Source organism: Sciurus vulgaris (genome assembly GCF_902686455.1).
Source record: "Sciurus vulgaris genome assembly, chromosome: 2".
NCBI lineage: Eukaryota > Metazoa > Chordata > Mammalia > Rodentia > Sciuridae > Sciurus > Sciurus vulgaris.
Genome location: NC_136462.1, coordinates 38,886,340 through 38,911,259, shown reverse-complemented (window position 1 = coordinate 38,911,259; position 24,920 = coordinate 38,886,340). Strand labels below are relative to the sequence as shown.

At 37.5% G+C, this 24,920-nt stretch overlaps 1 protein-coding gene across 5 annotated transcripts in view; it reads right to left on the bottom strand.

The window, feature by feature from the left end:
* ZBTB25 (zinc finger and BTB domain containing 25) overlaps window positions 1–24,309 on the bottom strand; it is a 156,861-nt gene extending 132,552 nt beyond the window's left edge. The window contains exons 1-4 of one of the 5 annotated variants that reach the window (XM_079126276.1): window positions 24,133–24,309; window positions 12,081–12,260; window positions 7,721–8,664; window positions 2,086–2,120 (exon numbers count right to left, since the gene is read on the bottom strand). In XM_079126276.1, coding sequence (XP_078982402.1) covers window positions 2,086–2,120; window positions 7,721–8,664; window positions 12,081–12,253 — 1,152 coding nt within the window. In that variant the 5' untranslated portion in view covers window positions 12,254–12,260; window positions 24,133–24,309. Of the gene's footprint in view, window positions 1–2,085; window positions 2,121–7,720; window positions 8,665–12,080; window positions 12,261–18,092; window positions 19,531–24,132 lie in introns of those variants that run through there. The other 4 variants (XM_079126277.1, XM_079126278.1, XM_079126279.1 and 1 more) reach the window with 4 other exon arrangements.
* Window positions 24,310–24,920: the final 611 nt, after the last annotated feature.

Genomic DNA, 24,920 nt, shown 5'->3' with positions numbered 1-24,920 from the left:
TCAATGGAAAAAGTTTAACATTATGTAAACACTGGAAGAGAATTTATCTGAGGGAAAATGAATTCATTTTCCAAGTTGGCTCATGAGCTGTTAAATAAACTTGAGAAAAGCAATTGGTGGTTAGGTATAAAAGTTCTTGGAGAAGACTAATAATAATCTTATAGTAGAAATGGGAAAAAATTAAAAAGGCAGACTATTCACTAATTTTTGGAAGGCGAGAATTGCTGGGGGTAAGAGGACTCTTAAAGAAAAAGGAATTCTCAGCTTACTCAGACTGGAACTAGATGGAAGGAAGTGAAAGGAGAATAAAAAATAGCACCATAGTGAGCTGCTGAACCACAGTTGTGAAAGAAATTAAATGGTCTACCTCACAGGTTGTGGATGTGAAGAAAAGAGGCAAGAAGTAAGGAATTATTTTCTCAAATGTTTCCATTTTCTCAAATCTCTTCACCAGGCAAAACATTAACTGAGTCTGACACCTGATTAGAAGAGCCAATATGACTGGACTAAAACTCCATTTGGTTAATGATATATTGACATGTCAAGTGGAGGCATCCTAATCAAAGAGGGATGTTAAGATATACAATATCTTAGTACCTGATAACTTGAAATTTTAGGAAAATTCCAAAGATAAAGCCAAATCCAGAAGTAGCTGACCATTAGTTAAGAGTAATACCAAACAGTGCATTTTTAAAAAGTACACTGGTGCCACCTTTTGGCCAATTGAAAATTTACAAAATTATAACCTACAATCACATTTTAATATCACCAAGAGAATTTAGAGACAAAATTATTTCATTCAAATATTGTATTAATAGATTTAAAACTGTCCTGATTTTAAATAATCACATTTTAAGTTTTTTATAATCTGATAGAAAGGGTAATACAAATAGAATTCACTTCACAACAAGCACATCACATACTGTTAAAATATTAACTTCAAAAAAGATTGCGATAGAAATCTTAAAATAAGTTTTTTTGCATCCTTTAATCCCTAACAATCACCACAAAACTTACATTAAACTTTCAGACCAAGAATGGTCAACCTCAGCTCTACTGACACAGTTCTTCATGGTAAGAGGCTGTCTTCTGCACTGTAAGATTTTTAGCAGCATCCTTGATCAACACCAACTAGATGTCAGTAGCAACCTTCCCTTATCTCCCATTGGGTAGATGACCAAATATAACTCCATACTGCCTGATGTTACCATGGAGAGGGGGACAACTCTGTGTGCTGGTTAATGTCTCAACTTCACTGGATCATGAGGTATCCATATATTTAGTCAAACAGTATTCTGGGTGTGTCTAAGCATTTTTTAAGTAATAATAACAACATTTGAGTTGGGTAAAACAGATTACCCTCAATCAAGGTGAACTTCTTTCTGCCTTACTACATGAGCTAGGATACTGATCTCCTATCTTTGATATTTTTTTTTTTTTTTTTTTTTTTTTTTTTTGTGGTGCTGGGGATTGAACCCAGGGCCTTGTGCTTGCAAGGCAAGCACTCTACCAACTGAGCTATCTCCCCAGCCCCCTATCTTTGAATGAATATTGAAATACTGGCTTGTGTTGGGTCTTAAGCCTGCCAAGTTTTGAACTGGAAGATCTGCTATTAGCTCTCCTGACTTCTAGACCTTTGGATCACACTAGAACTACATGATTGGCTCCCTTGGTTCTCAGTTTGCCAAATACAGATGTTGGGACTTCTCAGAGTCCATAACTGCATGAGCCAATTTCTTATAACATCTATCTATCTATCTATCTATCTATCTATCTATCTATCTATCTATCTATCTATCTATCTATCTATCTATCTCCTATTGGTTCCTGACATATACACTGGCTAAGAACCACTGTTGCAGATTATTTTACTGGGGGCAGGAGATATAGTGGACTGTAAATAAGGAAGTTAGAAACAAACTTTTGGGAAATGTCTAGACATTCATTACTTTTCTTTCCAGAGATGGTAGTTGGAAGGCACTTACTTGATTAGGATACCCCTTTTCTTTTACCACAGATAAACTGGGTTCAGATACTTTTTTGCATCACAATTTCAAAATGTTACCTAGCACAAAGACTACTTACCTCAACACAAGGAAGACAACATTTGGCAGACACTGCTGTAAAATAAGAACACAATCAATAAGCTGAGCTAATAAAAGGTTTTGTTTGTACATCACATTAATTTATTTGTCTTGATAAAGTACACAAAATTTATTGTTTCTATTCCAAATGGAGAATACGAAACTTTCTAAAAGAATGTTTCTGAGGCAAATTCATAATACATTAGGTGAAAGAGTTTAACCATATGAAGCATTACTGGTCTCCTGCATTTGCTATACACTCTATAATTTTAAGATTTCTTCAGTAGATCTTTATTATTATACAAGCTTTTACAGTTCTAGTTTCTTTTAAAGTTTTTAAAAAATATTTTGATTTTGACTAAATAAGTTTTTTTGGCACAAATACAGGAGTTGATGACACTTAATGTCAACTGCACTGGACTAATATCTACAAAGTAATCAAGTGCCGTACAGATACATGTTGAAGCACAGAGGATTTTTCAGGTCTTGAAGATTAAAACCAGTTTGGGATTTAAGAAATCCAGGCATGGGATGGTATAACCTTACCAGCTTTCAAAAGAAGAAAAAAAAAAAAAGTATAGCAGAGAATATTTACAGATTTCACTCATAAGAATTTAAAAATTATAATATGATGCCACAGACTTACATTCAGTTTAAAACATTCAAAGACCCAAATTACATTATGAAAACTCTTACATGGCCTATTTTTACCTCAATTACTACAAAAAAATGGATACTTATCATCAAGAATCAATTACATCAAAAATTTGCCTGTATAAATTTTAATGAAGTTATACACTCTCCAGATTGTCTTTATCTACAATATGTAGTTCCTTCAGTTTTCAGTGAAAATTATTCCAATACTATTTTTTAAAAAAATTAAGTACCATGTAATATCCTTGCTCCATTTCCTATCCATTTATTAAAATCATCTTCATCAAAGAAATGAAAAGTTTATTTCTTCATTGTCTTTGTTCCATTTCTTATGAGAAAAAACAATTTGGAGGAACTTCCAATAAAGCTGAAATTGGCAAGCCTATCTTTCCTGCTGAAGGCTAAAGAAAAACTGTGATAATTACAGTAGAATTCAAGCAATTTTGTTATTTGTAAAAAATAAAAATAGTTTTGTCAATTAATATGAATATTGAATATTAATTAATATTGAATTAATATTGAATTAATTAATATTAATTAATATTGAATATTAAATAGTACATGACTGCTTCTAACATGTTCTAGAATTTACAACTTAGATACTGGTTAATAGGTTTAGCCATAGAATAAATACAGTTTTCTTTATATGGTTGGTTTTTCTCAGTAATACTGATAGAAGTTAACAATTTTAATACAAATCCTCACAACACCCCTGTGAGGTAGGTATTGCTTGTACTTACTTTACAGGTAGGAAATCAGAAAGTCAGAGTAAGAAGGAACAATCTCAAAAATTATAGATCAAGATTTTTGGTTTTCTCATAAGATAGACTGTACTTATTAGACAATAAGTTCTGATAATATGCTAATAAGGACAAATACTGAAACTGTCTTTATATTTTTTTCAAGAAAACAACTATATATAGGATTTGAAAACAAGGAAAATTGACCCATGGGGAAAATGTCTAGTTAATATTTGCCTGATACACTGATGAAAATACACATGGCATTTCTGGTTTTAAGACTGGTAATCATTAAGCAAACCTACATTATTAGGATACTTTCTAGAATCATAGCTCCAATTTTGTAGATGATATAGTCATAACAAAAGGTTTTACCTACAAGAACTTTTAAAATTTTAGCAAGGAATCATGTCTTAAAAAAAAACCTTCAGGGCCCAATGTTAGGCTAATGACTGTTATTTTTTAAAATGCCTGATGAATGAAAAAGGAAAAAAAAATCACTGGCTCTTCTAGAATTCAGCTTTTTGGAATTTTTTCCAATAAAATTAAGTCAGGGCTAGGGTTGTGGCTCAGTGGTACAGCACCTGCCTGGCATGTGTGAAGCACTGGGTTCAATCCCCAGCACAACACAAAAATAAATAAATAAAAGGTACTGTGTCCATCTACAACTAAAAATATTTTTTAAATGTCTAAGTATGTTAAAAAAAAATGAAGTCAACAACATTTCCACACTCTAAAACAGAGAGAATATTACCAGCCTTCTGAGTAACTGGGGTTACAAGTGTGCACCACAACACCCAGATGCTTTGAGTTTTTAATATTAAAAAGAAACTAAGAGAGTAAGAACAGAAATCCAGCTGATCACTATCATCTTAATACTCATATAGATTTATTTGTAAATTAGTATTATCTTTAATAAGTATTGTCTAGCATAGCCAATCAGCCTTAAGCAAACATATTTCTCCAGACTCTGCTCTGAACAGAAACTACCTTACCCTACCATACACATATACCTCTTCTCCCACCCTTTTAATGTATAAAATTTTTTTGTGTCAAAAATCAATGACTGAAGAAGTAGGAAAGAATATAGAGGGAAAAAAATTAGAAAAATTATCTTAATGAGAATAAAATTTTACCTTAAGAAGATCACAGAATATATAACTAACAGCCTGAAATAGATAAAATCAATGTTAACATTTGTGTTCTTCTTGTGAGTTGAAATCTTGAAAGGAAATGTAAGTTTGAGTAATTGCTTATGTGAATTAGTAGAAAACGTTTTAAGATTAGATGAAGTTCTAAACCCAAAGAGCAACACTTTTTTTTTCTTTTTCTTTTCTTTTTTTTTTTTTTTTTTTTTTTGGGACTGGGAACTGAACTCAGAGCCTTGCACATGCAAGGCAAGCACTCTACCAACTGAGCTATATTCCCCAGCCCCACATTTGTTTTTAACAAATCCCAATACAATTTATTATATTAATAATGAGAGACTGCTCTCAGTACAGATCATTCCTGACCCCAAGAGGTTTTTCTCACCTAAGGTAGAAACTAAACTGCCTCAGACATTGCCTATTAGTTTTCCTCACTCAGCCCTCAATAAAAACTTAACACTTTATAATTTTACCTAAACTGTTGACCCAGAGAAAACCTGTTCTAATTAGATGGATTACTCTGAGCTCCCTCCTGACTGAATAACAAGATTATTGAGTACATCACCAAATGTCCTCATAAGTGTTCAGTCAGGAAAGAGCTCAGAGTTTTTTGAATGTGGTTAAATTCTAAGTCTTACAAACCAATTTTATTAGATATATTCAAATGTCCGTGAGGCTGAAGCACAGTGGCATGTACATGCAGTCCTGGCTAGCTACTCAGGAGGTTAAAGTGGGAGGACCACTTGAGCCCAGGAAGTCAAGGCCAGCCTGGGAAACCAGAGCAAAGTCCCATGTCAAAAGGAAAAAAAAAAATAAGAGTAGAACATAAAAATGTTCTTCAAATGTCTGTGAGGCTTAGAATTTAACAGGGCAATACACAAAAAATATAAGACTGTTTGGAGTCTCTTTCTTCTGTTATTCTTGACTACTGGTACTCATTTCCCAGGTATAGAGAGCAGCAGTATCTATCACTTATTCCAAACTTTAATTTTTCCTCGGATTTTAGCTTTATATTACCATCATAAAAGGAAATTAAGTTATTCACAGAGGAAAAGCTACCATCACAGACTTTCAATGTGGTTCTAGAATACAGAATTTACCTACTTTGCTTGTTTTAGGAACAGAACAAGTGAAAACTATGCCTCTAAAAAATGGCAAGGGATTTTTAGAAAAACTAACATTAACCCAGGCAGCCTAGAAAATCCTGACAGAAGAGTGTAGAAAGATGATTTGCACTTTATCATTTTTGTCTTTAAACTCATATAAACATATGCTTAGAAATATCTCAAATTGTTCTTAATGCTCGAGATTAAGGTAACAACCCTAGGATATTAATACAGACATATCTTAATCTATGTTTCTACATGCTTATGTATTTCTCTTCAAAATTTTTTTTAATCTGAGTCTTCTCTTTTAAATGAAATATTTTTCTTAAAAGAGATATACTCAAGTTTAGTAAATTTTTATCTTTACATGATAAAAGTAATGTAAAGATGTTGCAGAGCTAGTACAATTTTGCTGGGTATAGTGACACACATCTGTAGTAATCCCAGCTACTTATGAAGCTGAAGCAGGATCACAAGTTCAAGGCCAGCCTCAGACCTTAGGGAGACCCTGTCTTAAAATAAAAAAAGATGGGGAGTAGTTCAGTGACACAGTAACCTGGGTTACATCCCCAGTACTCCCCCAACACACACATACCAAAAAAAAAAACAGGCCAGGTATGGTGGCACATGCCTGTAATCCCAGCAGCTCAGGAGGCTAAGACAGGAGGATCACAAGTTTGAGGCCAACTTCTGCAACTTAGCAAGGCCTCATCTCAAAAAAAAAAAAAAAAAAGGGCTGGGGATGTGGCTTAGTGGTTAAGGGCCCCTAAGTTCAATCTTTGGTACCAAAACAAAAACATAAAAACCCCAATAACAACACAACTATTCATGATTCCTATAACTATGTCTTAAAACTAATTCTGTATACAATATAATACATTTCAGTCATAAAGAAAAATGAAATTATGTTATTTGCAGGACAATGGATGGAACTAGATACCATTATGTTAAGTAAAAGTCAAACTCAGGTCAAGGGACCTGTTTTCTCTTATATGGGTAAGCTAGAGAGGAAAAAGGAAAAGAAAGGTGGGGGCAGATCTCATGAAAGTCAAAGGGAGAAAAGGAACCAAGAGGTGAGAGATGGTGTTGGGGAGTGCTGGGGAGTGATACTGGCCAAACTATATTGTTATATTGGGTATATGTATGAATACATAACAACAAATCCCATCATTATGTACAACTCTAGTGCACCAAGAAAAAATGTGGGGAAAAAAGATTCTAAAAAGAAATATATATATAATTATGTATTAAAATAACTACTAATTTCCTACATGGCAGAAAATATTTTAAAATAATCCTCATAGGGACTTAATTCATGTGAAACATAAGCCATGAACAAAAGTTTAGAATATTATGATTTTTGGCAGTGTTGGGGATTGAATCTAGGGCCTTGCACATGCTCGGCAAGCATTCTACCACTGAGCTGTATATCCAGCCCCTAGAATATTCTTCAAAACAGATTTCATTTATTTCATATTCTATATTATTTTACTGATTCTGAAACCTGGAAAAATTTAGATTCTATAAATATCCACTTAAGTTTGCATATTTCCACACTGATTTCTGATTTCTAAACTGTGATTTAATTTATGAGAAGTTCATAGGACTAACTGAAGGTTACATCTTAACAGGAATACACTAATATGTCTTATAAGACCTAATGTATACAATCTTAAAAACTGGACAAGTTATTAACAAAAAAAGTCAAGCACTTGAGAAGGAAAATAATTCATAAATACAAAACACCACATAATTTTTTTTTTCAGGATTGGTATAAAAATTCTGAAGGAGAAGCTACTATTCAACAAGGATAGTATCAACATTTTCTTGTGTGAGCTCTGATTCCAAGGCACAAGGCAAGTCCAAGTGTTCTTGTGATAATCGAGAACTTTTCACAGGTACATCAGACCAGTTGTCACAGTATGACTGAAATCTCTGGGCCAATGCATTACCAAACCTTTGGCATCGGTTATATCTGTAAGATTTACCTTTGTGTGTATACATGTGTTCCAGCAATTGACTCTTTCGAAGAAATTTATGACCACAGATGGTACAACTGATTTTTCTTTTCCTTGAAAAAGAAAAATTACAGTTTAATTCTACTGGCTCTGTATCTTTGGAGATCAAAGATACTTGACTAATCTGCAAAGGCTCTGTGGTACCACGGTTTGAATGCTCAGGCTGCTGCTCATTCTCCTTGACAATGAAGGAGCTGAGCCTGTGGCATTCAAGAGCCTCACTATTTTCATTAAGTGGATGTACTTCTCCAAGATCATTACTTTCCAGAATGGAAGCAGGGACACCAAATGGAAGGGATCCAGACACATGGGTATGGAGATGTTGTCTTAAGTTACTACGGGAATCAAAACGTTCCCCACAGTAATGGCATAAATGTATTTTGATGCTGTTTTCTGTAAAAGAGAGACCTGTCACCTCTGATGAGGGTGATGGGTGGCTCTGGGAGATCACAGATTCTGGATCACATCTCTCCTGCTTGATGGACACTGGGGGTTTCTGGTGCTCCTCCAAGTCCTGGGCAGCAGGATGGACCCTCTGCTGGTCTGCAGTGCCATCATCCAGCCCAATAGCAAGAGAGAGTTGCAACTGGGGGTGGTCACCCTGGACAGCAGCTCTGTTTCCACTGCTATTGGAAGGAGTTTCCTTGACCTCCAGCCCTTGTTTGACAGTTGTTTTTTGGGTTGTTGAGATCTGAATGCCATATAAATTTGAGGACTGCACAGTCTCTGGTGAGAACACTTGATTCATTTCAGTTGCAATGTGAGAAAGGTAGTCAGCGTGAAGAAATCGAATCCCTTCCTCCAAACGACTATGATCCACAATCTGTTTTGGCCCTTTCCCCGTGTACATAATATGCAACAAATAGCTGAATATGTCAGGTTGGATGTCAGTTGGTTGTATTTTTATGCATTCACTGTTAAAAAAAAAAAAAAAAAAAACAGACCCATGCAAAATGAAACAACCTACTTGGCCTTTCAGTTAACAGCAGTCTTAGTCTAAAGCAATTTCTTCTTAAGAAGTATAAATTTAGCAATCTGCCTTGCTAAACCTGGCAACAAAAGCTTAACTTTCATTTAACACCAGTTTTATGGCCTAGCAACAAGCCTTCATATAATTCATCTACTGGCTAAAGTTAGGAAACAGACAGACACTCTGAGCAGTTGGACATTAATCAAGTGACTCCAAGTGATAAGCACTATACTAGATGCCAGGAGGTAGAAAAACAATGACTAAGATAGATATCCCATTCTTAAGGAATTAACAGTCTGTTGAGAATATAACCAAAAGAATTGAACATAGGGACTCAGATATCTATATATCAGTGTTCACTGCAGCATTATTCATAGTAGCCAAAAGGTATAAACACCTGAAGTGTTCATCAAAATATGAATGGATAAACTAAATGCAGCTTTATACTTACAAAAGAATATCATTCAACCATATAAAGGAATAAAGTTCTGATACAGGCTATAATAAGCATGAACCCTAAAACCATTAAGTAATATAAACCAAACACAAAAAGACAACTAGTATATGATGCCACTTACATGAAATATCTATAATATTCTGGCAAATTCAAACACAGAAATTAGAAGTTACAGCAAGCTGTTTAGGGTGATGGTTGTATAATACTGTGAATATAATTATTACCACTGAATTATTTAATTAATGGTGGTACACATACACATAAAAGTGATATGTATTATCTCTGCCCACAAGAAAAATATTTTAAAATTTAAAAACTCTATTGAAATTGGTAATATTTAAAATATAAATTATGATAACCTTATTTTGGCTTCCAAAATACACTAATACTCTATTCTTTAAATCACAAATGAATATAGGTATAATTCTGAAAAACCTTTAATTAAGGTAATCGTAAACCTGATTTTTACATGTGAATCTAGTATTCAGTTAATAGATGAATAACAGTAAAAAGACATCAGGAAACACCTGCAAAATTAGAGTAGACACAACCTAAGGGAACTGTTGGATATGAAGGAAAAATGGAAATCAATCATGGACTTACCTTCCCAGAAGCAGAAGTTCATGTCAATGCATCAGAATGCACTGGGTGTCAGTATGCTTGCAATACATTTCTTTAGTCCTGATATCTCAGGATTCCCTCTTCCTCTTTTGGGCTTCATTCTTTGTTCTGACCTAGCTACCCAATGACATGGCCTGTGGCAAGTTTTTTAATATCAGTTAAGAACTCTATTAACTGAGGGACTTTCAGTCACTCAATACAGAGCAGGTCTGCACCTTCCTAATTCCTAGGTTCAGTTTAGCACTGAGCCTGGCACACAATATGTACTTTAAGGGCTAAACCAATTCATGGCTCTCAGGAGACTGAAGATGAAGTGCCATTTCTAAAGCAGTGAAGTAATCTACCCTGATACTTAGGTCAAAGAAACTCCTTAGAATCGTAGGAAAAGCTGCCCATTACTTGAGCTACACTCCAACTCCATCTCCCATTGTGCCATGCATTCCAATCATTCTGATCTATTCTGTTGTCTGAATGTTCATGCTCTTTTTTCCCCTCTACCTGCTACATACCTTCTTATACTCCTACCCGAATAGCTCCTGATCTTTCAAGATTCAGGGCCTCTACAAAGTCTATTCCAATCTCCTCACAATAGGGCTGGCTGAAATCCTATTTTATCTTGTATACCCTTTTATGACAGACATTGTATTATTAATAACAGAAAAGCTCTTGTTTTAAGCATTTTAATATATATTTATCCATTTAATCTCCTCAAATATCTAAAGGGGCGAGCATACTATTCTAACACTTCGCAGGGAAGACACAGAAAGGTACAGAGAAGTAAATTACATTGTAATTATTTGCTTTATTGCATTATCTATCACATCATAATTTTTTTCAAGACTGAATTTCTTGAGGGTAGGGTATATAACTTCACTGTTCCTGGGGTCTAGTGCAGTGTCTAACGCACAGGTACCTAATATATATAATGTGCAGGCTTCTTGTTTTTGCTTTCGATATTAGGGATTAAATACAGGGGGCTGGGGAGATAGCTCAGTCGATAGAGTGCTTGCCTTGTAAGCACAAGGCCCTGGGTTTGATCCCCAGCACCCAAAAAAAAAAAACAAAAAAAAAAAAAACAAAAAAAAAAAACAGTAGTGCCCTATCACTAAGCTACACACCCAGAGTTTTTTATTTTATTCAGAGTCAGGGTCTCACTAAGTTGCTGAGGCTGGCCTCAAATCCTACCTCAGTCTCCTGAGTCACTTGGATTACAGATATGTGCCAAGACATCAGTAAGTAATTAATATATATTTGAATGAATGAACATTTAGATATAAACATATAATTGAGGTTGAACTGCTAAGTATTTATGTGAGGTCCTTTAAAGAAAAACATAGATTGTTGTATCACTTTCGATCCAGAATTGACTAAAATTACTCTCAGAGCTTTAAATCTGAATATCTAAACCAGGATCCCAGTGATTTGGGAGACTGAGGCAAGGGGATTGCAAGTTTGAGGCCAGTCTCAATATTTATCAAGGCCCTAAGCAATTTAGTGAGACCCTGTCTCAAACAAAACAAAACGAAACAAAAAAACCCACTGGGGATGTGGCTCAGTGGTAAAGTACCTCTGGGTAGTAAAGTACCCACCCTACCCCACAAGAATCTGAATATCTAAATTCATCTGGTACTTAAAATTCAAAAAACACAAATGAACTCTTTGAAAAAATATTTTAAAGAAAAGACCTTTGAATTGTAATATGGAATCTATTGTAGGTAGAATTATGATACCAAAACCTTGCTATAAAAGTATTATGAAAGAGAAATCAACAACTGAGTTATTAAGAGCACAGACCTTAAACTTCAGATAGATCTGCACTTGAGTCTAACTTATTTATAATCCTGGCTGGGCAACTCAGTCTTACCAACTCAGTTTGTTTCTTTTCTCTAATTTAGGGGTAACTGTAGAATTTACATTACAGGACTTAGCGCTTCGATATGGAATAAACCTTCAATACATTTTAGTTATAATTATTTTCATTCTGAGCTTCCACCACAGATCCATTACATATTAACTATTGATACACAAAACAATTATAAAATTGCTTAATATATTTGAATGAATGAACATTTGGATACAAATGTATAATTGAGTATAAACATAGTACACTGATATAATGATAGATAGTACATGATGATCCAGTACCAAAAAAAGGGCTTTCACTATAATGGTAGTACACAAATTGATAGTATAAGACATATTTCTTTTCAATATTGTAACGTGAAAAATAAACAATCTTACAAAACTAAAAATTCTTCTAATACACAAAAACACATCCTTACCTCGTTTGGTGAATGAATATCATCTTGAAATAGTTAGAAAAAGCAGCAAGCACCGCTCTGTGGGCTTTGAAGTAAACATCTCCAATAGCAACTGTGCAATCACACAGAAAACCAAATTCTCGCTGCATGTTCAGCTGTTGCAGAAGGACAAGGCTATGGCTAGCCGTGTCCATTGTGGCTCTGAGAAAAAGAACATAAATATATATACATATTTGTGTGTGTATATATACATATTATAAAAACTGAAGTTGACACAAACCTACAGAGCAGTAAGGAGACCTAAATTTAAATCAAACTGTAGATTTTCAATCCTGTTCATTTCACCCCTAGCTAATATTAAATCCCTCCATTATGATGACTGATACAAACTCTGATGAACAGTAAAATATGGCCCTTGCTCACCTTGTAAGAAGGTTGGTAGGTATGAATGAGCAAAAGGAAGATATGTTCTTTTCTATCTATGCAACTATAATGTTTCTAATGCTCAGCTTCCTCACTGGAAAAATGGAAATGAGATACCTATCCCTGCCTCAGAGTTAAATGAGCTAACTTATATGAAAATCATGTTGTAATGGAAACTGCTATTCAAATGTTAGCTATAAATGTGAATACTGTAAGAGGGATTCCTGTCTGGGGCAGGGCTGTCACTGCTCTTTATAGATCCTCTGGCGCTGAGGGGACACTGGCCTCCCAACTATCCTAAAATGTTTGGGGGGACTGATAAGTCACACTAAGTTCAGGAGCCCTTAATGGAGATGTCAAGCCACAGCCCCTGATTTACAAGGGGAACCAGGAGCCCCATGAGAAAGAAACTAACTCCTGATCTCTTCTCAACTGAACTCAGACACATAAGCACATATGACTGAAGGTAAGAAAAGGCAGGGATCAATGTCAGATGCCGAGGCTCATGCCTATAATCCCAGCAACTCAAGTGGCTGAAGCAGGAGGATTCCAAGTTTGAGGTCAGCCTAAACAATTTAGTGAGGCCCTAAGCAACTTAGCAAAACCCTGTCTCAAAAGAAGACTAGGAGCTGGGTGTGGTGGGGCATGCCTGCAATCTCAGCAGCTCGCAAGGCTGAAAAGAGGATCTCAAGTTCAAAGTCAGCCTCAGCAAAAGCGAGGCACTAAGCAACTCAGTGAGACCCTGTCTCTAAATAAAATACAAAAATAGGGCAGGGCATGTGGCTCAGTGGTCAAGTGCCCTGAGTTCAATCCCTGATACAAAAAAAAGAAAAGAAAAAGTACACACACACACACGCACACAAATTTAAATTGTAGGTATTGTTCCAAGAAGTTATTTAACCAAAAAATCACTACTTGTATTTACCACATTTTCCCAATTTCAAAACACCATCAGGGAGATTTTAAAAAAATACACAAATAAAAATCTCTATTTGAAATTATAGTATGTGAAAACCATTTCTTAGAATCACTGAAATGTGTCAAATTAAGCCAGTCTTACAATTTGCTTTAAAAAGAAAAGTCTCAGACATAAACATTTTCATCAGTTCTTCCTATATATATATACTGCATTAATATAATGAACTACTGAGCCATATGGATATGAGGAATAGTACACTAAAAAGCTGCACATACAAATACCTTGTGGTTAATGGTCTGAGTAACATTTACTCATTACTCTTAATTTACTCAACAAATACTCTTGAAGAAAAACCTAATAAAGAAAAATATACTTGAAAGTATATACTGTACAAGACTTAGAGACCAAAAAATAAATTCAAGACTACAGGGAAATAGGAAGATAAAACAAAATAATAAACATGAAGTAAAAGTGTTTACTGTCATGAGAACAGTTCAGAAAACATGCTATAGGGGGGAATAAGTACAGGCAACCCAATGAAAAACAAGGCATGAGAACTGGGCTTATAAGAACAGGCACAATGATGATAATGATAAAAATTATTGGGAAGGCTGGACACAGTGGCACATGCCTGTAATCCCAGTGACTCGGGAGGCTGAGGCAGGAGGATCACAAGTTCAAGATCAGGCTCAGCAACACAGGGAGGCCCTAAGCAACTTAGGGAGACTCTGAATCAAAATAAATAAAAAGGGCTGGGGACATAGCTCAGAGGTAAAGCAACCATGGGTTTAATCCCTGGTACCAAAAAAGAAAAGAAAAAAAAAAAAAAATACTGAGAGGTGTACAAATAATGAGGTAACACAAGAATTCATTATGGCATAGAACAAACAAAAGGAAATAAGAGAGATGGGGTCAGCTCACAGACTGACTGACTATGCCTAAAGAGGGGACTAAATAGAAGTCTAAAAATTACTCCAGTTGTGTATGCAATGAGCTCTGTAAGATGTTTGAGTGAGAATAGCATGATCAATTACTTATTCTACAGGAAGAATAGCACAGTAGTGAAAGTTTGGATTCCAGAAACCCAAAGCTTAAAACTCCAGCTCTGCTACTTACTAGCTCTGTGATTTTTTAACAAGATACTTAGCACTCTGGGTCTCAGTTTCACTAATAAAATACAGATAATGACAGGATCTACTTCACAGGTGTTATATTAATTTAATAAGATGATGTATATAATCCAGATATAGTGGAGCCTGTGTAAGCATTCAATAAGGACTAGTTATCATTATTATCACTAGGCTATGAACCAAGAATGCTCTAGAAGCAATGTATAAAATAGAACAATAGGGGAAAGGTATGGAGAGAATGGCTATGGAGGCGATCACAATAGACAAGTACTGAGGCGATCACAATAGACAAGTACTGGCAGTGGGAATGAATGAAGGAATACAAGAGATAGAGACCCAGAACCGACTGACTGAGCAGCAGATTGGATGTTGTCAGCCGCAAAAATCGTATCAAAGGTGGGTCTCAGAATTCCACCCTGGGTAACTAGAAGAATTCACTCATTTCTTTAGGACACAATTACAGAGTAATTGCTGTGTTCCAGGTGATGATATAAAGGCGCAGTATTACACCACCAGAGCTGATGCACAGAACCTGGCTTGGTAAGAGTGATTTCATTTTGTATACAGTGAATTCAAAGTGTATACTCCAGAACACGCAAGTAGAAATGTTTGGTTATTAGCGGAGACAGTAAGCTGAACTAAGCTCTAGAGACAGCAGGAAAAGAGAAGGAAGGAGGCCTCTGAAATGACAAGGCTGAAGTCACCAAGTGTCCATCGTGAAATAAGAGAAAAAAAGATTTTAAAGCCAAAATAAATTCTCAGAAAATACAAACACATAATAAAACAGAAAAAGAGAAATAAGAAAACATCGTCATTGAGAAAAGGCAATAAAGAACCTTTAGAGAAAGGACATGGCAATGATGTAAAATACAGAAAATACATATGTGAGGCCTATTAGAAACACCCGTAAGTGTGGTGACCATGAGATTTTTGGTGACATCTGACAAATTCAGGAAAGCAGCAAGAGCAAATTGTGACTGCAAGGGGATGTCAGAAAAAAGGCAGAGGCTACAGAGAGCAGGTACAGAAAAGACAGGACATTGAGAGAACTACAGATAAAAGGAAGGGTGGTCATCAAAAGGAAGTATAGCAGTTAGCTGTGGAGAAAAGAGGGATCTCTATTTGACAGTGGAGAAATGACACAGGTGAGAATGATTACTCTCTTATAAGGCATTAATTTATGAACTATGAAGTCAGTCCATATGTAAAGGGAAGAAGGCACTTAGGTCTTGAAAGAAACATGGAATAATAAACCTTGACACTCACATAGAACACTGAAATTTATAGGGAATTTTCATATATACCAATCTATTTCTCTTTCTGCTTCAGATTAGATACTATTAATTTATTTTCAAATTCACTGACTCCTCCGTCATTTCTAATCAGTTAAACCCACTCAGTGAGATTTTATTTTTAAAGTCATTGTTGTCTTTAAACTTTTTTTAAACTTTATTTTTTTATGTGGTGCTGAGGATCAAACCCAGTGCCTCACACAAGCTAGGCAAGTACTCTACACAGAGCCAAAACCCCAGCCCACTTAGTGAGATTTTAAGATTTCAGATACTGTATTTTCAAGTCTAAACTTTTCACTTTGTTTCTTTTTTGGAAGTTTCTTATTTCTCTGCTGAGATTTCCTATTTTTTTATAACCTTACTTAGCTTCATATTCTTAACTGTGGTTATAATATCTGTTTTAAATCTTTTCTGTTAAATCTACCTTTTGGGTCACTTTGCAGGTCAATCTCCATTGATTAGGGAGAGGGGTCCCTGTTTCACCCTGCCCCATGTCTCATTATTTTAGATTATATGCTAAAAAAAAAATGTGATCAATACAACAGACTCTTAGATTCCGTCATATTCCTCAAAGAGTGTTATTTTTGCAGACAATCAACTTGGCTAAACTTAAACTCCAAGTCTAGCCTCCCCATTGTTGGGCAGTAGTTGAAATACCTAATGAGATTTTTTTATCCTTGTGTGTGCTGTTTGGAAGGTGCTCTATACCTGTGCATATCAGGGATTGGCAAGAGATTCAACTCTGAATCAGCAAAGCATATACACAGCAAGTTTATATAAAGCATCTGGGGTTCCACCACCCCAATATCCTTTCTAGGATTTCTCCCTCACTTTTCAGATGCACCATCATTTTGAACTCTGGTCTCTTCTTTAAGCAAGACTATAGGTTTGTTACTCCAGTTTTAGCCATCCCCTTGTGTCACCAACTGGGGCATTCCCTCAGGCTAAAAGTCATTATGTGGAAACTTATCCACTGCTATTACCCTCTTTCAGCTGCAAATCTTACTTCAGTTTTTGTAACTATTAAATGTCACCTTGTAATTTAAAACATTTTTTCCCGGGGTTTTTAATCTGCAGAACTGTCCCAACGGGAACAAATTAGCCATTATCTTTATCAGCTGCTCCAAAAATTCTGGTCTCTAAATGCATTTACACTCTTTAAAAAAAAAAAAAAAAAAAAAAAAAAAAAAAACTAATCCATATTTACCATGTTAGAAATTAAAAGCACAAAATCTTTAAATATTTTAATTGGATTAAATGGCAGTAAGAACCCATTACATGTTAGTATAATACATCCCCCCCTAAAAAACAATTATTTTCAAAAACAAGTGAGAAAAGTGGCACTGGTTTAAATTTTGCAACCCTCTTTAACACCTAGCTTTAAAAAATTCAGTTCTTGGAACTGAACACGGCCTTGTGTGTGTTAAGCAGAAGCCGGGTATAATGGCACATGCCTGTAATTCCACTGACTTGGGAGGCTGAGGCAGGAGAATCACAAGTTCAAAGTCAGTCTTAGCAACTCTGTGAGGCCCTAAGTAACTTAGTGAGACCCTGTCACAAAATTAAAAATAAAAAGGGCTGGGGTGGATGAGTTGTAAATGGACTCTAGGTTCAATTCCAAGTACCAACCCCCAATACTGGGTTCCTCTTATTAGCTTTTGCATTCAGTGGGTTGCTGTGTGTTGTTTTGGTTCAAGTATACTGAAAATTTGATATTGCAAAAGGAAGATCATTATAGATCCAATGAAAGGGTTTCAGTACCACCAAAGGTCTTTGGACCACACTTTGAGAACTGATAGCCTATACTTTTTTTTTTAAATCCTATGAGGTAGAACAGGTATCATTAGCTAAATTTTGTAACTGAGGAACTTTAAGATCAGAAAAGGCAGGAAAGGTACACAAAGTCAGAAAACTATTATTCAAGTTCTGACTTTTTAAATCCAGTGTATTTTCTCCATACCTCCCATTCAGAACTTTAAACCTTTATACTGATAGCAGATTTTTCAATTATGTTGACTCAAATGAGCAGTAAATTTTCCAAGTTTATAAAATGAAATAAATTCAGAACTGTTAAAAAGATACATGTGTATGTGTATACACATATACATATATATAGTACATATATATATAGCTCAGTGTTAGACTGTATGCTTAGCATATGTGAGGCCCTGGGTTCAATCTCCAGAGCACATGCATGCACATGCATACACACAAATACATACACACACACACATATACATACATACACATATATAATACATACACATACCTTACACACATAACAGGTTCATCCAAGTTGGCTTGCATAAAAGATATTTAATGTTTTAAGACAACAGAGACAGATTTTATATCTAGCCAACAGTGCCAATCTACTGCAAAGTTATTAGAATATTTCCTAATACACCCTGCTATGTACTCTACCATTGAGCTATACTCTAGTCCTAGTTGGTTTTTTTTTTTTTTTTTTCCTTTTGGCCCTGGAGAGTGCATACTGGGCAAGCACTCTACCCCAGTCCTTTTTTAAAGTTTTTTTTTTGGTTTTTTTTTTTTTTTTTTGGAGACGGGGTCTCACAAAACTCCCAGGATGACCTTCAATTTTCAACCCTCCTGCCTGAGCCTCCCAAACAGCTGGAATTGTAGACATGCACATCATGCCTAGATCCTAGTTAGGCTTGTTAAATAGACTTTGTTCATCATTTCTCTGTAATCCATTTCTCTCTCTAATATAAAAAATAACCAGTTTCCCAAGTATACAGAAAGATCTTAGAAGTTACATTTAAGAATTTTTGGTTGAAGTTTTAAGGTGCGAGAGAAGATGCAGAAAAATACTTTATATGTTTATTATATTTATAAATACTAGAAACAATACGAGTACCTCATTTTAAAGTTTTATATGCTATGCAAAGTGGCCCATGCCTGTAATCCCAGGAAATTGTTAAGGCAGGGAAATGCAAGTTGGAGCCAGCCTTGGCAACTTAGCAAGACCCTGTCTCAAGATAAAAAGTAAAAAGGGAAGGGGATGTAGCTCAGTAGTAAAGTGCCCCTTGGTTCAATCTCCAATACTGCAAATAAATAAATAAAAGCTTTGTTATCAAAGTAATTAAAAGTAGCAGGAGAATTAACATGATTATTTAAGAAACTACAAAAACCTATTTATTTTCTAAACTAGTTAACTCAGGATTAGTTCAAACTAAGATAAGCAAGTTTAACACTACGTGTTAGTTTAATTAAAAGTCAGCTTGAGGGCTGAAGTTGTGGCTCTGCGGTAGAGTGCTTGCTTGGCATGTGTGAGGCACTGGGTTCAATCCATAGCACCACATAAAAATAAATAAATAAAATAAAGGTATTGTGTCCATCTACAACAAAATATATTTTTTAAAAAGTTAGCCTGATATTAAAATTTTTTTTAATTTAGAAAAATTATGGCACTCTCATCTCTATAGTAGCCAGAATAAGATCCCAGACCATACAACTCCTAATTCTCCCAGGCTGTACAATCCTTAATAGAAAAAGGAATAAAGGATTAAGACATCTGTTTCTGAAAGAAAACAGTTTTACTTCTGTAGGTCTCTATCACTGAGACTTTATTATTATCATTGAGATAAGAAGACAGGAAAGTTGGAAGAGAAATGTGATAGCTTTTTTGAGCTCCTTATTCATGGCTATAAATATAAATGTAAAAACAAAATATTCCAAGTGCTACATGATAAAAGACTTTCTACAATGATTTTAACTTTTTAATAGAACTTTTAAGATGATCATAGAGGTGTGACATTTGACTACCCAGAAAATCAAAGAATAGGGCTGGGGGTGTGGCTCAGTGGTAGAGAGCTTGCTTAACATGCACAAGGCCGTGTTCAATTCCCAGCACTGAAAAATAGAAGAAAAAAAAAAAAAAAAGGTATGGAAATGAGAAATTATTTTATCCTGAAACAATAGTTCTTATCACTAACTATAACATATTCTATATAGAGTCGCACTGATGCCAGAGACCCAGGCCAGACTACCCAAACAATTCCTGGGGGTGAGGCACAGGTCCTTTTTTTAAAAGAGACTCCCAGGAGTCTCATATGACACCACAGTTAACAACCATTGCCTTAGAGAACATAGAACCAAGAAAGTACTTCATACTCTAAAATTGCATTGACATTTAAGAGACTACCAAAATCTTACTTTTTAGATTATAGTAACTCTGGATTAAGTAAGATGGACAATTTTATAATAGTTACTTATAAGAAACAATCTTGTGTTAAAGTATGGAAATGATACTGATTACATTAAATGAACCGTTCTAGTTGCAACTTTAAAAAAAATCGGCCAAAATAAGAAATAAAAGAGCTCCAAAACTAGTAGGGTGGTTAGGGAAGGGAAGGGGGAAGAATACATTATTTTCTGATTTCTTTTTAAAAAGTATTTGGAGAGTCAGGCATGGTGCACTCCTATAATCCCAGTGACTTGGGAGGCTGAGGCAGGAGGATTCAAGTTTCAGGCCAGCCTCAGCAATTTAGCAAGAACCTGTCCCAAAACAAAAAAAAAACAAAGTGTTGGGGATGTAGTTCAGTAAAGCACTTCTAGTACCAAGGGGGGGACACACTAGAAATGTCTCATATTCCATTACATTTACTTTCATAATATCTACAAATGATATAGACATTTCAAATTTGAAAATGTCTGAAGTAAATTTTGCTGTAAATTCTTGATATTGGCTTATGAAAATCCATAGCGAATGTTAAAGAGGAGAAATAGACATGGTTGATGATAGAGAAAGAGCAGTTATGCTCTAGAAACCTTTAACAGAACAGGGAAATGTCCGTTTGGGGCCTCCTGCCAGTTGGCAGACATAGCCAGCCCTCTCCACCTCTAACCCCCATCTAACCAACATTGTGGGATGCCTGATAAAACCACAACATTAGGCCAACAACAATGCTAACAGCAGGGAGTACAAATTGCTAATGGACCTTTAAAAAAAAATCAGAACCCCGTGAAAAGGATTCTTCTTAGCCCATTAAAAAAATAAATAAAAATAAAAACATAAAAACAGTTTCTGACAGAAAAAAAAGTTCCTCAAAGAACAGGAGAAAGTCGGAAAAGGACAGTGTTAGTATAGACCTAGAATATAATACAGACAAGAATGATTATAACTTCTGAATGTAAGTGAATCAAAACTTCCTTAGCCAGGAATTACAGTTCCATGAACACATAACCCACATAACCATGAAACTGTTTGCTAAAATTGCCTAGTTTTCCAGAAGTAATAAAACATCCATGTATAATTGATTTGTAACTAGGGAAAAGCTGAATTAGAAAAATTTCAAGAATAACTGACTTCTAACCTATAAACACTTTTTCCTTCAAATAAGACCAAGAAAAAAGAAAAAAATGAAATTCCTAATAGTAAAGAGAAAGCAGAATGTAAATAAAATCAATTAATAATCCTGAAACTGCTTGCTTCTAACACTTTTTTTCTTCCTCTACTCTCCCTAAGCAGGTTTAAGGAGCAACATCTTTCCTTTTCTAGGAAGAATAATACTATCCTGGTTATTTCCTATAGCTACTATTACTATACTACTATATGCAAGGCCTTATGCTAGTGCTCCATATTCTCTCTTAATCCTGTGACTACTGTTTATTATTTTATTTCCATTTTAGAGATGAGGAAAAATTTAAACTTAGGATATATAACTATGGAATAGTATAACATGGAGATCAAAAAAGGCAGGACTTGGGCTGGGGTTGTAATTCAGAGGTATAGCACTTGCCTAGCATGTGTGACACACTGGGTTCAATCCTCAGCACCAAGTAAAAAATAAATAAAAGTTAAAAAAAGAAAAAAAAGGCAGGTCTGACTTCATAGCCTATGCTGGTCACTATAAACTGAAACAGTATTTGTTAGATCTCTCCTCTCAAAGGACTGACATTCACATGCTCTGTAGAATAAAACAGAAAGGGAGCACAGAAAATGGTATAGAAGTACCTTATAATTTAGATAAGAGCACCTGCACTGCTTTTTTAAATCTTCAATCACTTAAGACCCCCACTCTTTTCTGGTCTGATATTACTAAAATGGACAACATGGTCAAGTACCACCTACAGACCACAGCAAATAAGTCACTTTGGTTCAGTGGTAGGGAGGGCATTATGCAATATTTCCCAGCACAGCCCTGGCCAGGATTATTTTACAGCCAAGGCACTTGGGCCCCTCCTCCCCAGCTAGACAGCCTGGCTCCTGCGCATTCCCCTCAGGAGATAGGGTGGAAGCACATAGCTCCACTTTCTGAGGCATAGAGGGCAGCTGAAAGTCCTGCTTGGCCTCTCTGGGCAACCACAGGCGCCAATAAATCAGCCACAGTCAATTCTCTCATCCCCTTCCTGGCTTGAATTGGGAGCAAGATATAATGCAAAATAGTAAAGACTAGACTTGGAAGATAAGGGATCCGGGCTGACATTCCTCTGTAAATGACTTTATCACCAGAGTCAGGTAAATCTGAGCCCATTTCCTCAGACTTGTAACACATTTGTAACATGGAGACAGTATTTTCTTCTTTATGGGAAGAATTCAGAATTCATCTATGAAAGCAGCTGCTATGGGACCTGACCCACTGGTGCCGTAGTGCACACCTGTAATCCCAACATCTTGTTAGGCTGAGGCAGGAGGATCACGAGTTCAAAGCCAGCCTCAGCAAAAGCGAGGCGCTAAGCAACTCAGTGAGACTCTGTCTCTAAATAAAACATAAAATAGGGCTAAAACTAACTTGAGCAGGATCCATCTCGGCTATACTCAAGAAAGACATTCAGGATAGAACTAGGATACAGCAGGTAAGGTGGGGCCCCTTCCAACTTTCTTGCCTAATATTTTGTTGCCTCTTGATTTCATCCATCAGAACTAACCTATTTCATGTCATCAGTATTCTGTTCCATAATGAGTTCACAGTTTATCCAGACTCCTAGATTTTGAAGCCCTAACCTAAGGAACCAACCCATGCCACAAAGTTTGTAGTTCTTGCAGAGAATGCGGCTGAAGCATTTAAAAAAAATTTTTTTTTTTTTATTTTTGGTGGGAGGTACTGGGGTCAGAGAAGGAGCTTTTGGTCCCAAAGCACATCATCTGCTGCCTATTCCACGTAGAAACAGTGTCATCCCCACTACTGCAGAACCATCACACACTGACCAAGACTGATTTCTCAACAAACCTGAGAAATCCCGCAAGCCGTGTAATCACCTCTGGTAGGCACATTTTCAACAGAGCGAGTTAAACTGGCACAGCAGTTCTGGGGAGGATGCAATGGCCAAGAAGTCTGCAGCTCTGAAGTCTAGTTGAGAGGTGGAGGCCCTAGATCAAGCACATCAAGCAACACCATGCCCTTCAGGCTTGGTGTCCTTCTCGGCTGTACCTGTTTTTTATTTTGTTGCACTGGGGATGGAACCCAGGGCCTCAAGCATGCCAAGCAAGAGCTCTACCTCTGAGCAACATCCCCAGTCCCGAACTGAATTTTATGTAAGGCCCCTCTCAGCTCAAAAGTTTGATATTATAAAATATCCTTCACATACATGACAGAATTCTGAGAGAATCAACACTTCTGCAAAAAGGACCTGAATTTCAAGAGAAAGAATACCAAATTTAATCCTTGTGAGGGAATGCAAACGTTAATTTATAAAACTCATTAGCTACTGCCAGGTTCTAGGTACAACGCTATGCGTTGCCCAACTGATAAGCACTTGATTTCTCCAAATATGTGCTAGGGAGGCGCTGATAAGATGGGACCAACTTCAAAAAGAAAAACTGAATTTGCTTAAAATGACGTAAACATTTGAAAAAAAGAGGAATTACTGGGATTTGGGAGCTAGTTTCCTGCCCTTGAAACTCGGTGCTCACAAACTACGATGCGGAGGGGGCACTGGCCGCTGCGTCCTCACAGGCTGCACCTGCAGACCCTCCCGCTAGTAAGAGAAGTGTGCCCAGCCGCCGGGGGGAGGCGTCAGGAGCATCCGGGCTTCTGGCGCGGGGTCGCACCCAAGCCCGCAGCAGGGAGGGCTCAATGCCTTTGCGGCGCCCGCGAGCCACACCCGCCTGCGTCAGGCCCCGGCGGCCGGCATCCAGGGGCAGCTCTGGTCATCTACCCAGCGCTCATTCAAGGTTGCCATTTTCCTCCAGCACCCTGACTAACATCTCAAACAGACCAAAACACCCCTCTCCCCAGCTACTTGCATCTGTCTCGCGGCTGGTGCAGCTGCAGCCACAACCCCGGGTGGCTAGCGGCGGTAGGGACTGAACACCGAGCAGCCCACAGGGGCTGGGCCGCGACGCTTACCCAGACGCCGCCGCGGCGGCGGGCTGGCTCCTCTGTGCGGGAGGGGCGGGCTCCCGCGCCGCGCACGGCACGCGGAAGCGCCGGCTCACGCACCCGGAACCTCGCTCTCGCGCGGCTTCCCGCGTCGCTCGCCGCGCGATGGGCCCACGTGACCATGCGCCTAGTATCTGGGGAACCAGCGGCGATGGGGCCGAGTGTGCGTGCTTGCGTGCGTACGTGCGCGTCCGCCCGACCAAGTGGCCAGACAGCGGTCGGCCCGCGCTCTGGATGCAGTCACAGTCCTTAGTTCTGACTCTCTTAGCGGAAGCGTGGGGCTAAGCCTGAGCGTCACAGGCTCCCCACATACAACCGCGTGACCCGGGGACTTTCCCCAGGGTGTGCAAAAGCACGGGCACCCCCGCAGTTCTGGGGAGGGGGCGGGGAAGATGTGCCCGCGTGTTCGGCGGGTGAGGGCGCGTGAGGGCGCGGGGCCAGCCAGGCCTAGCCGCGGGAGCCTAGGAGGGGAGGCGGTCTGGGCGGGGTGGGGCATGGCGGGGGAAGTGACTCAAGGCCAGAGGCGAACCAGGCCCAATGAAGACAGTGTGGGGGCAACGCAGGGAATGGGCGCCCCTGAGCGGATGAGCCGCGACAGGATGGGGCCAGGGTGCTGGCGCCCCCAGAACGCCCCGGGAGTACCGCGAGCCAAAGGGCCCAGCAGCTGGGCCCTGCTGGGCGGGGGTCTAACATCTGGGCGGAGTGGTAAAGCATCATCCTGCCCTTGGAGAGTCGGGAGGAACCCTGTCCCATCC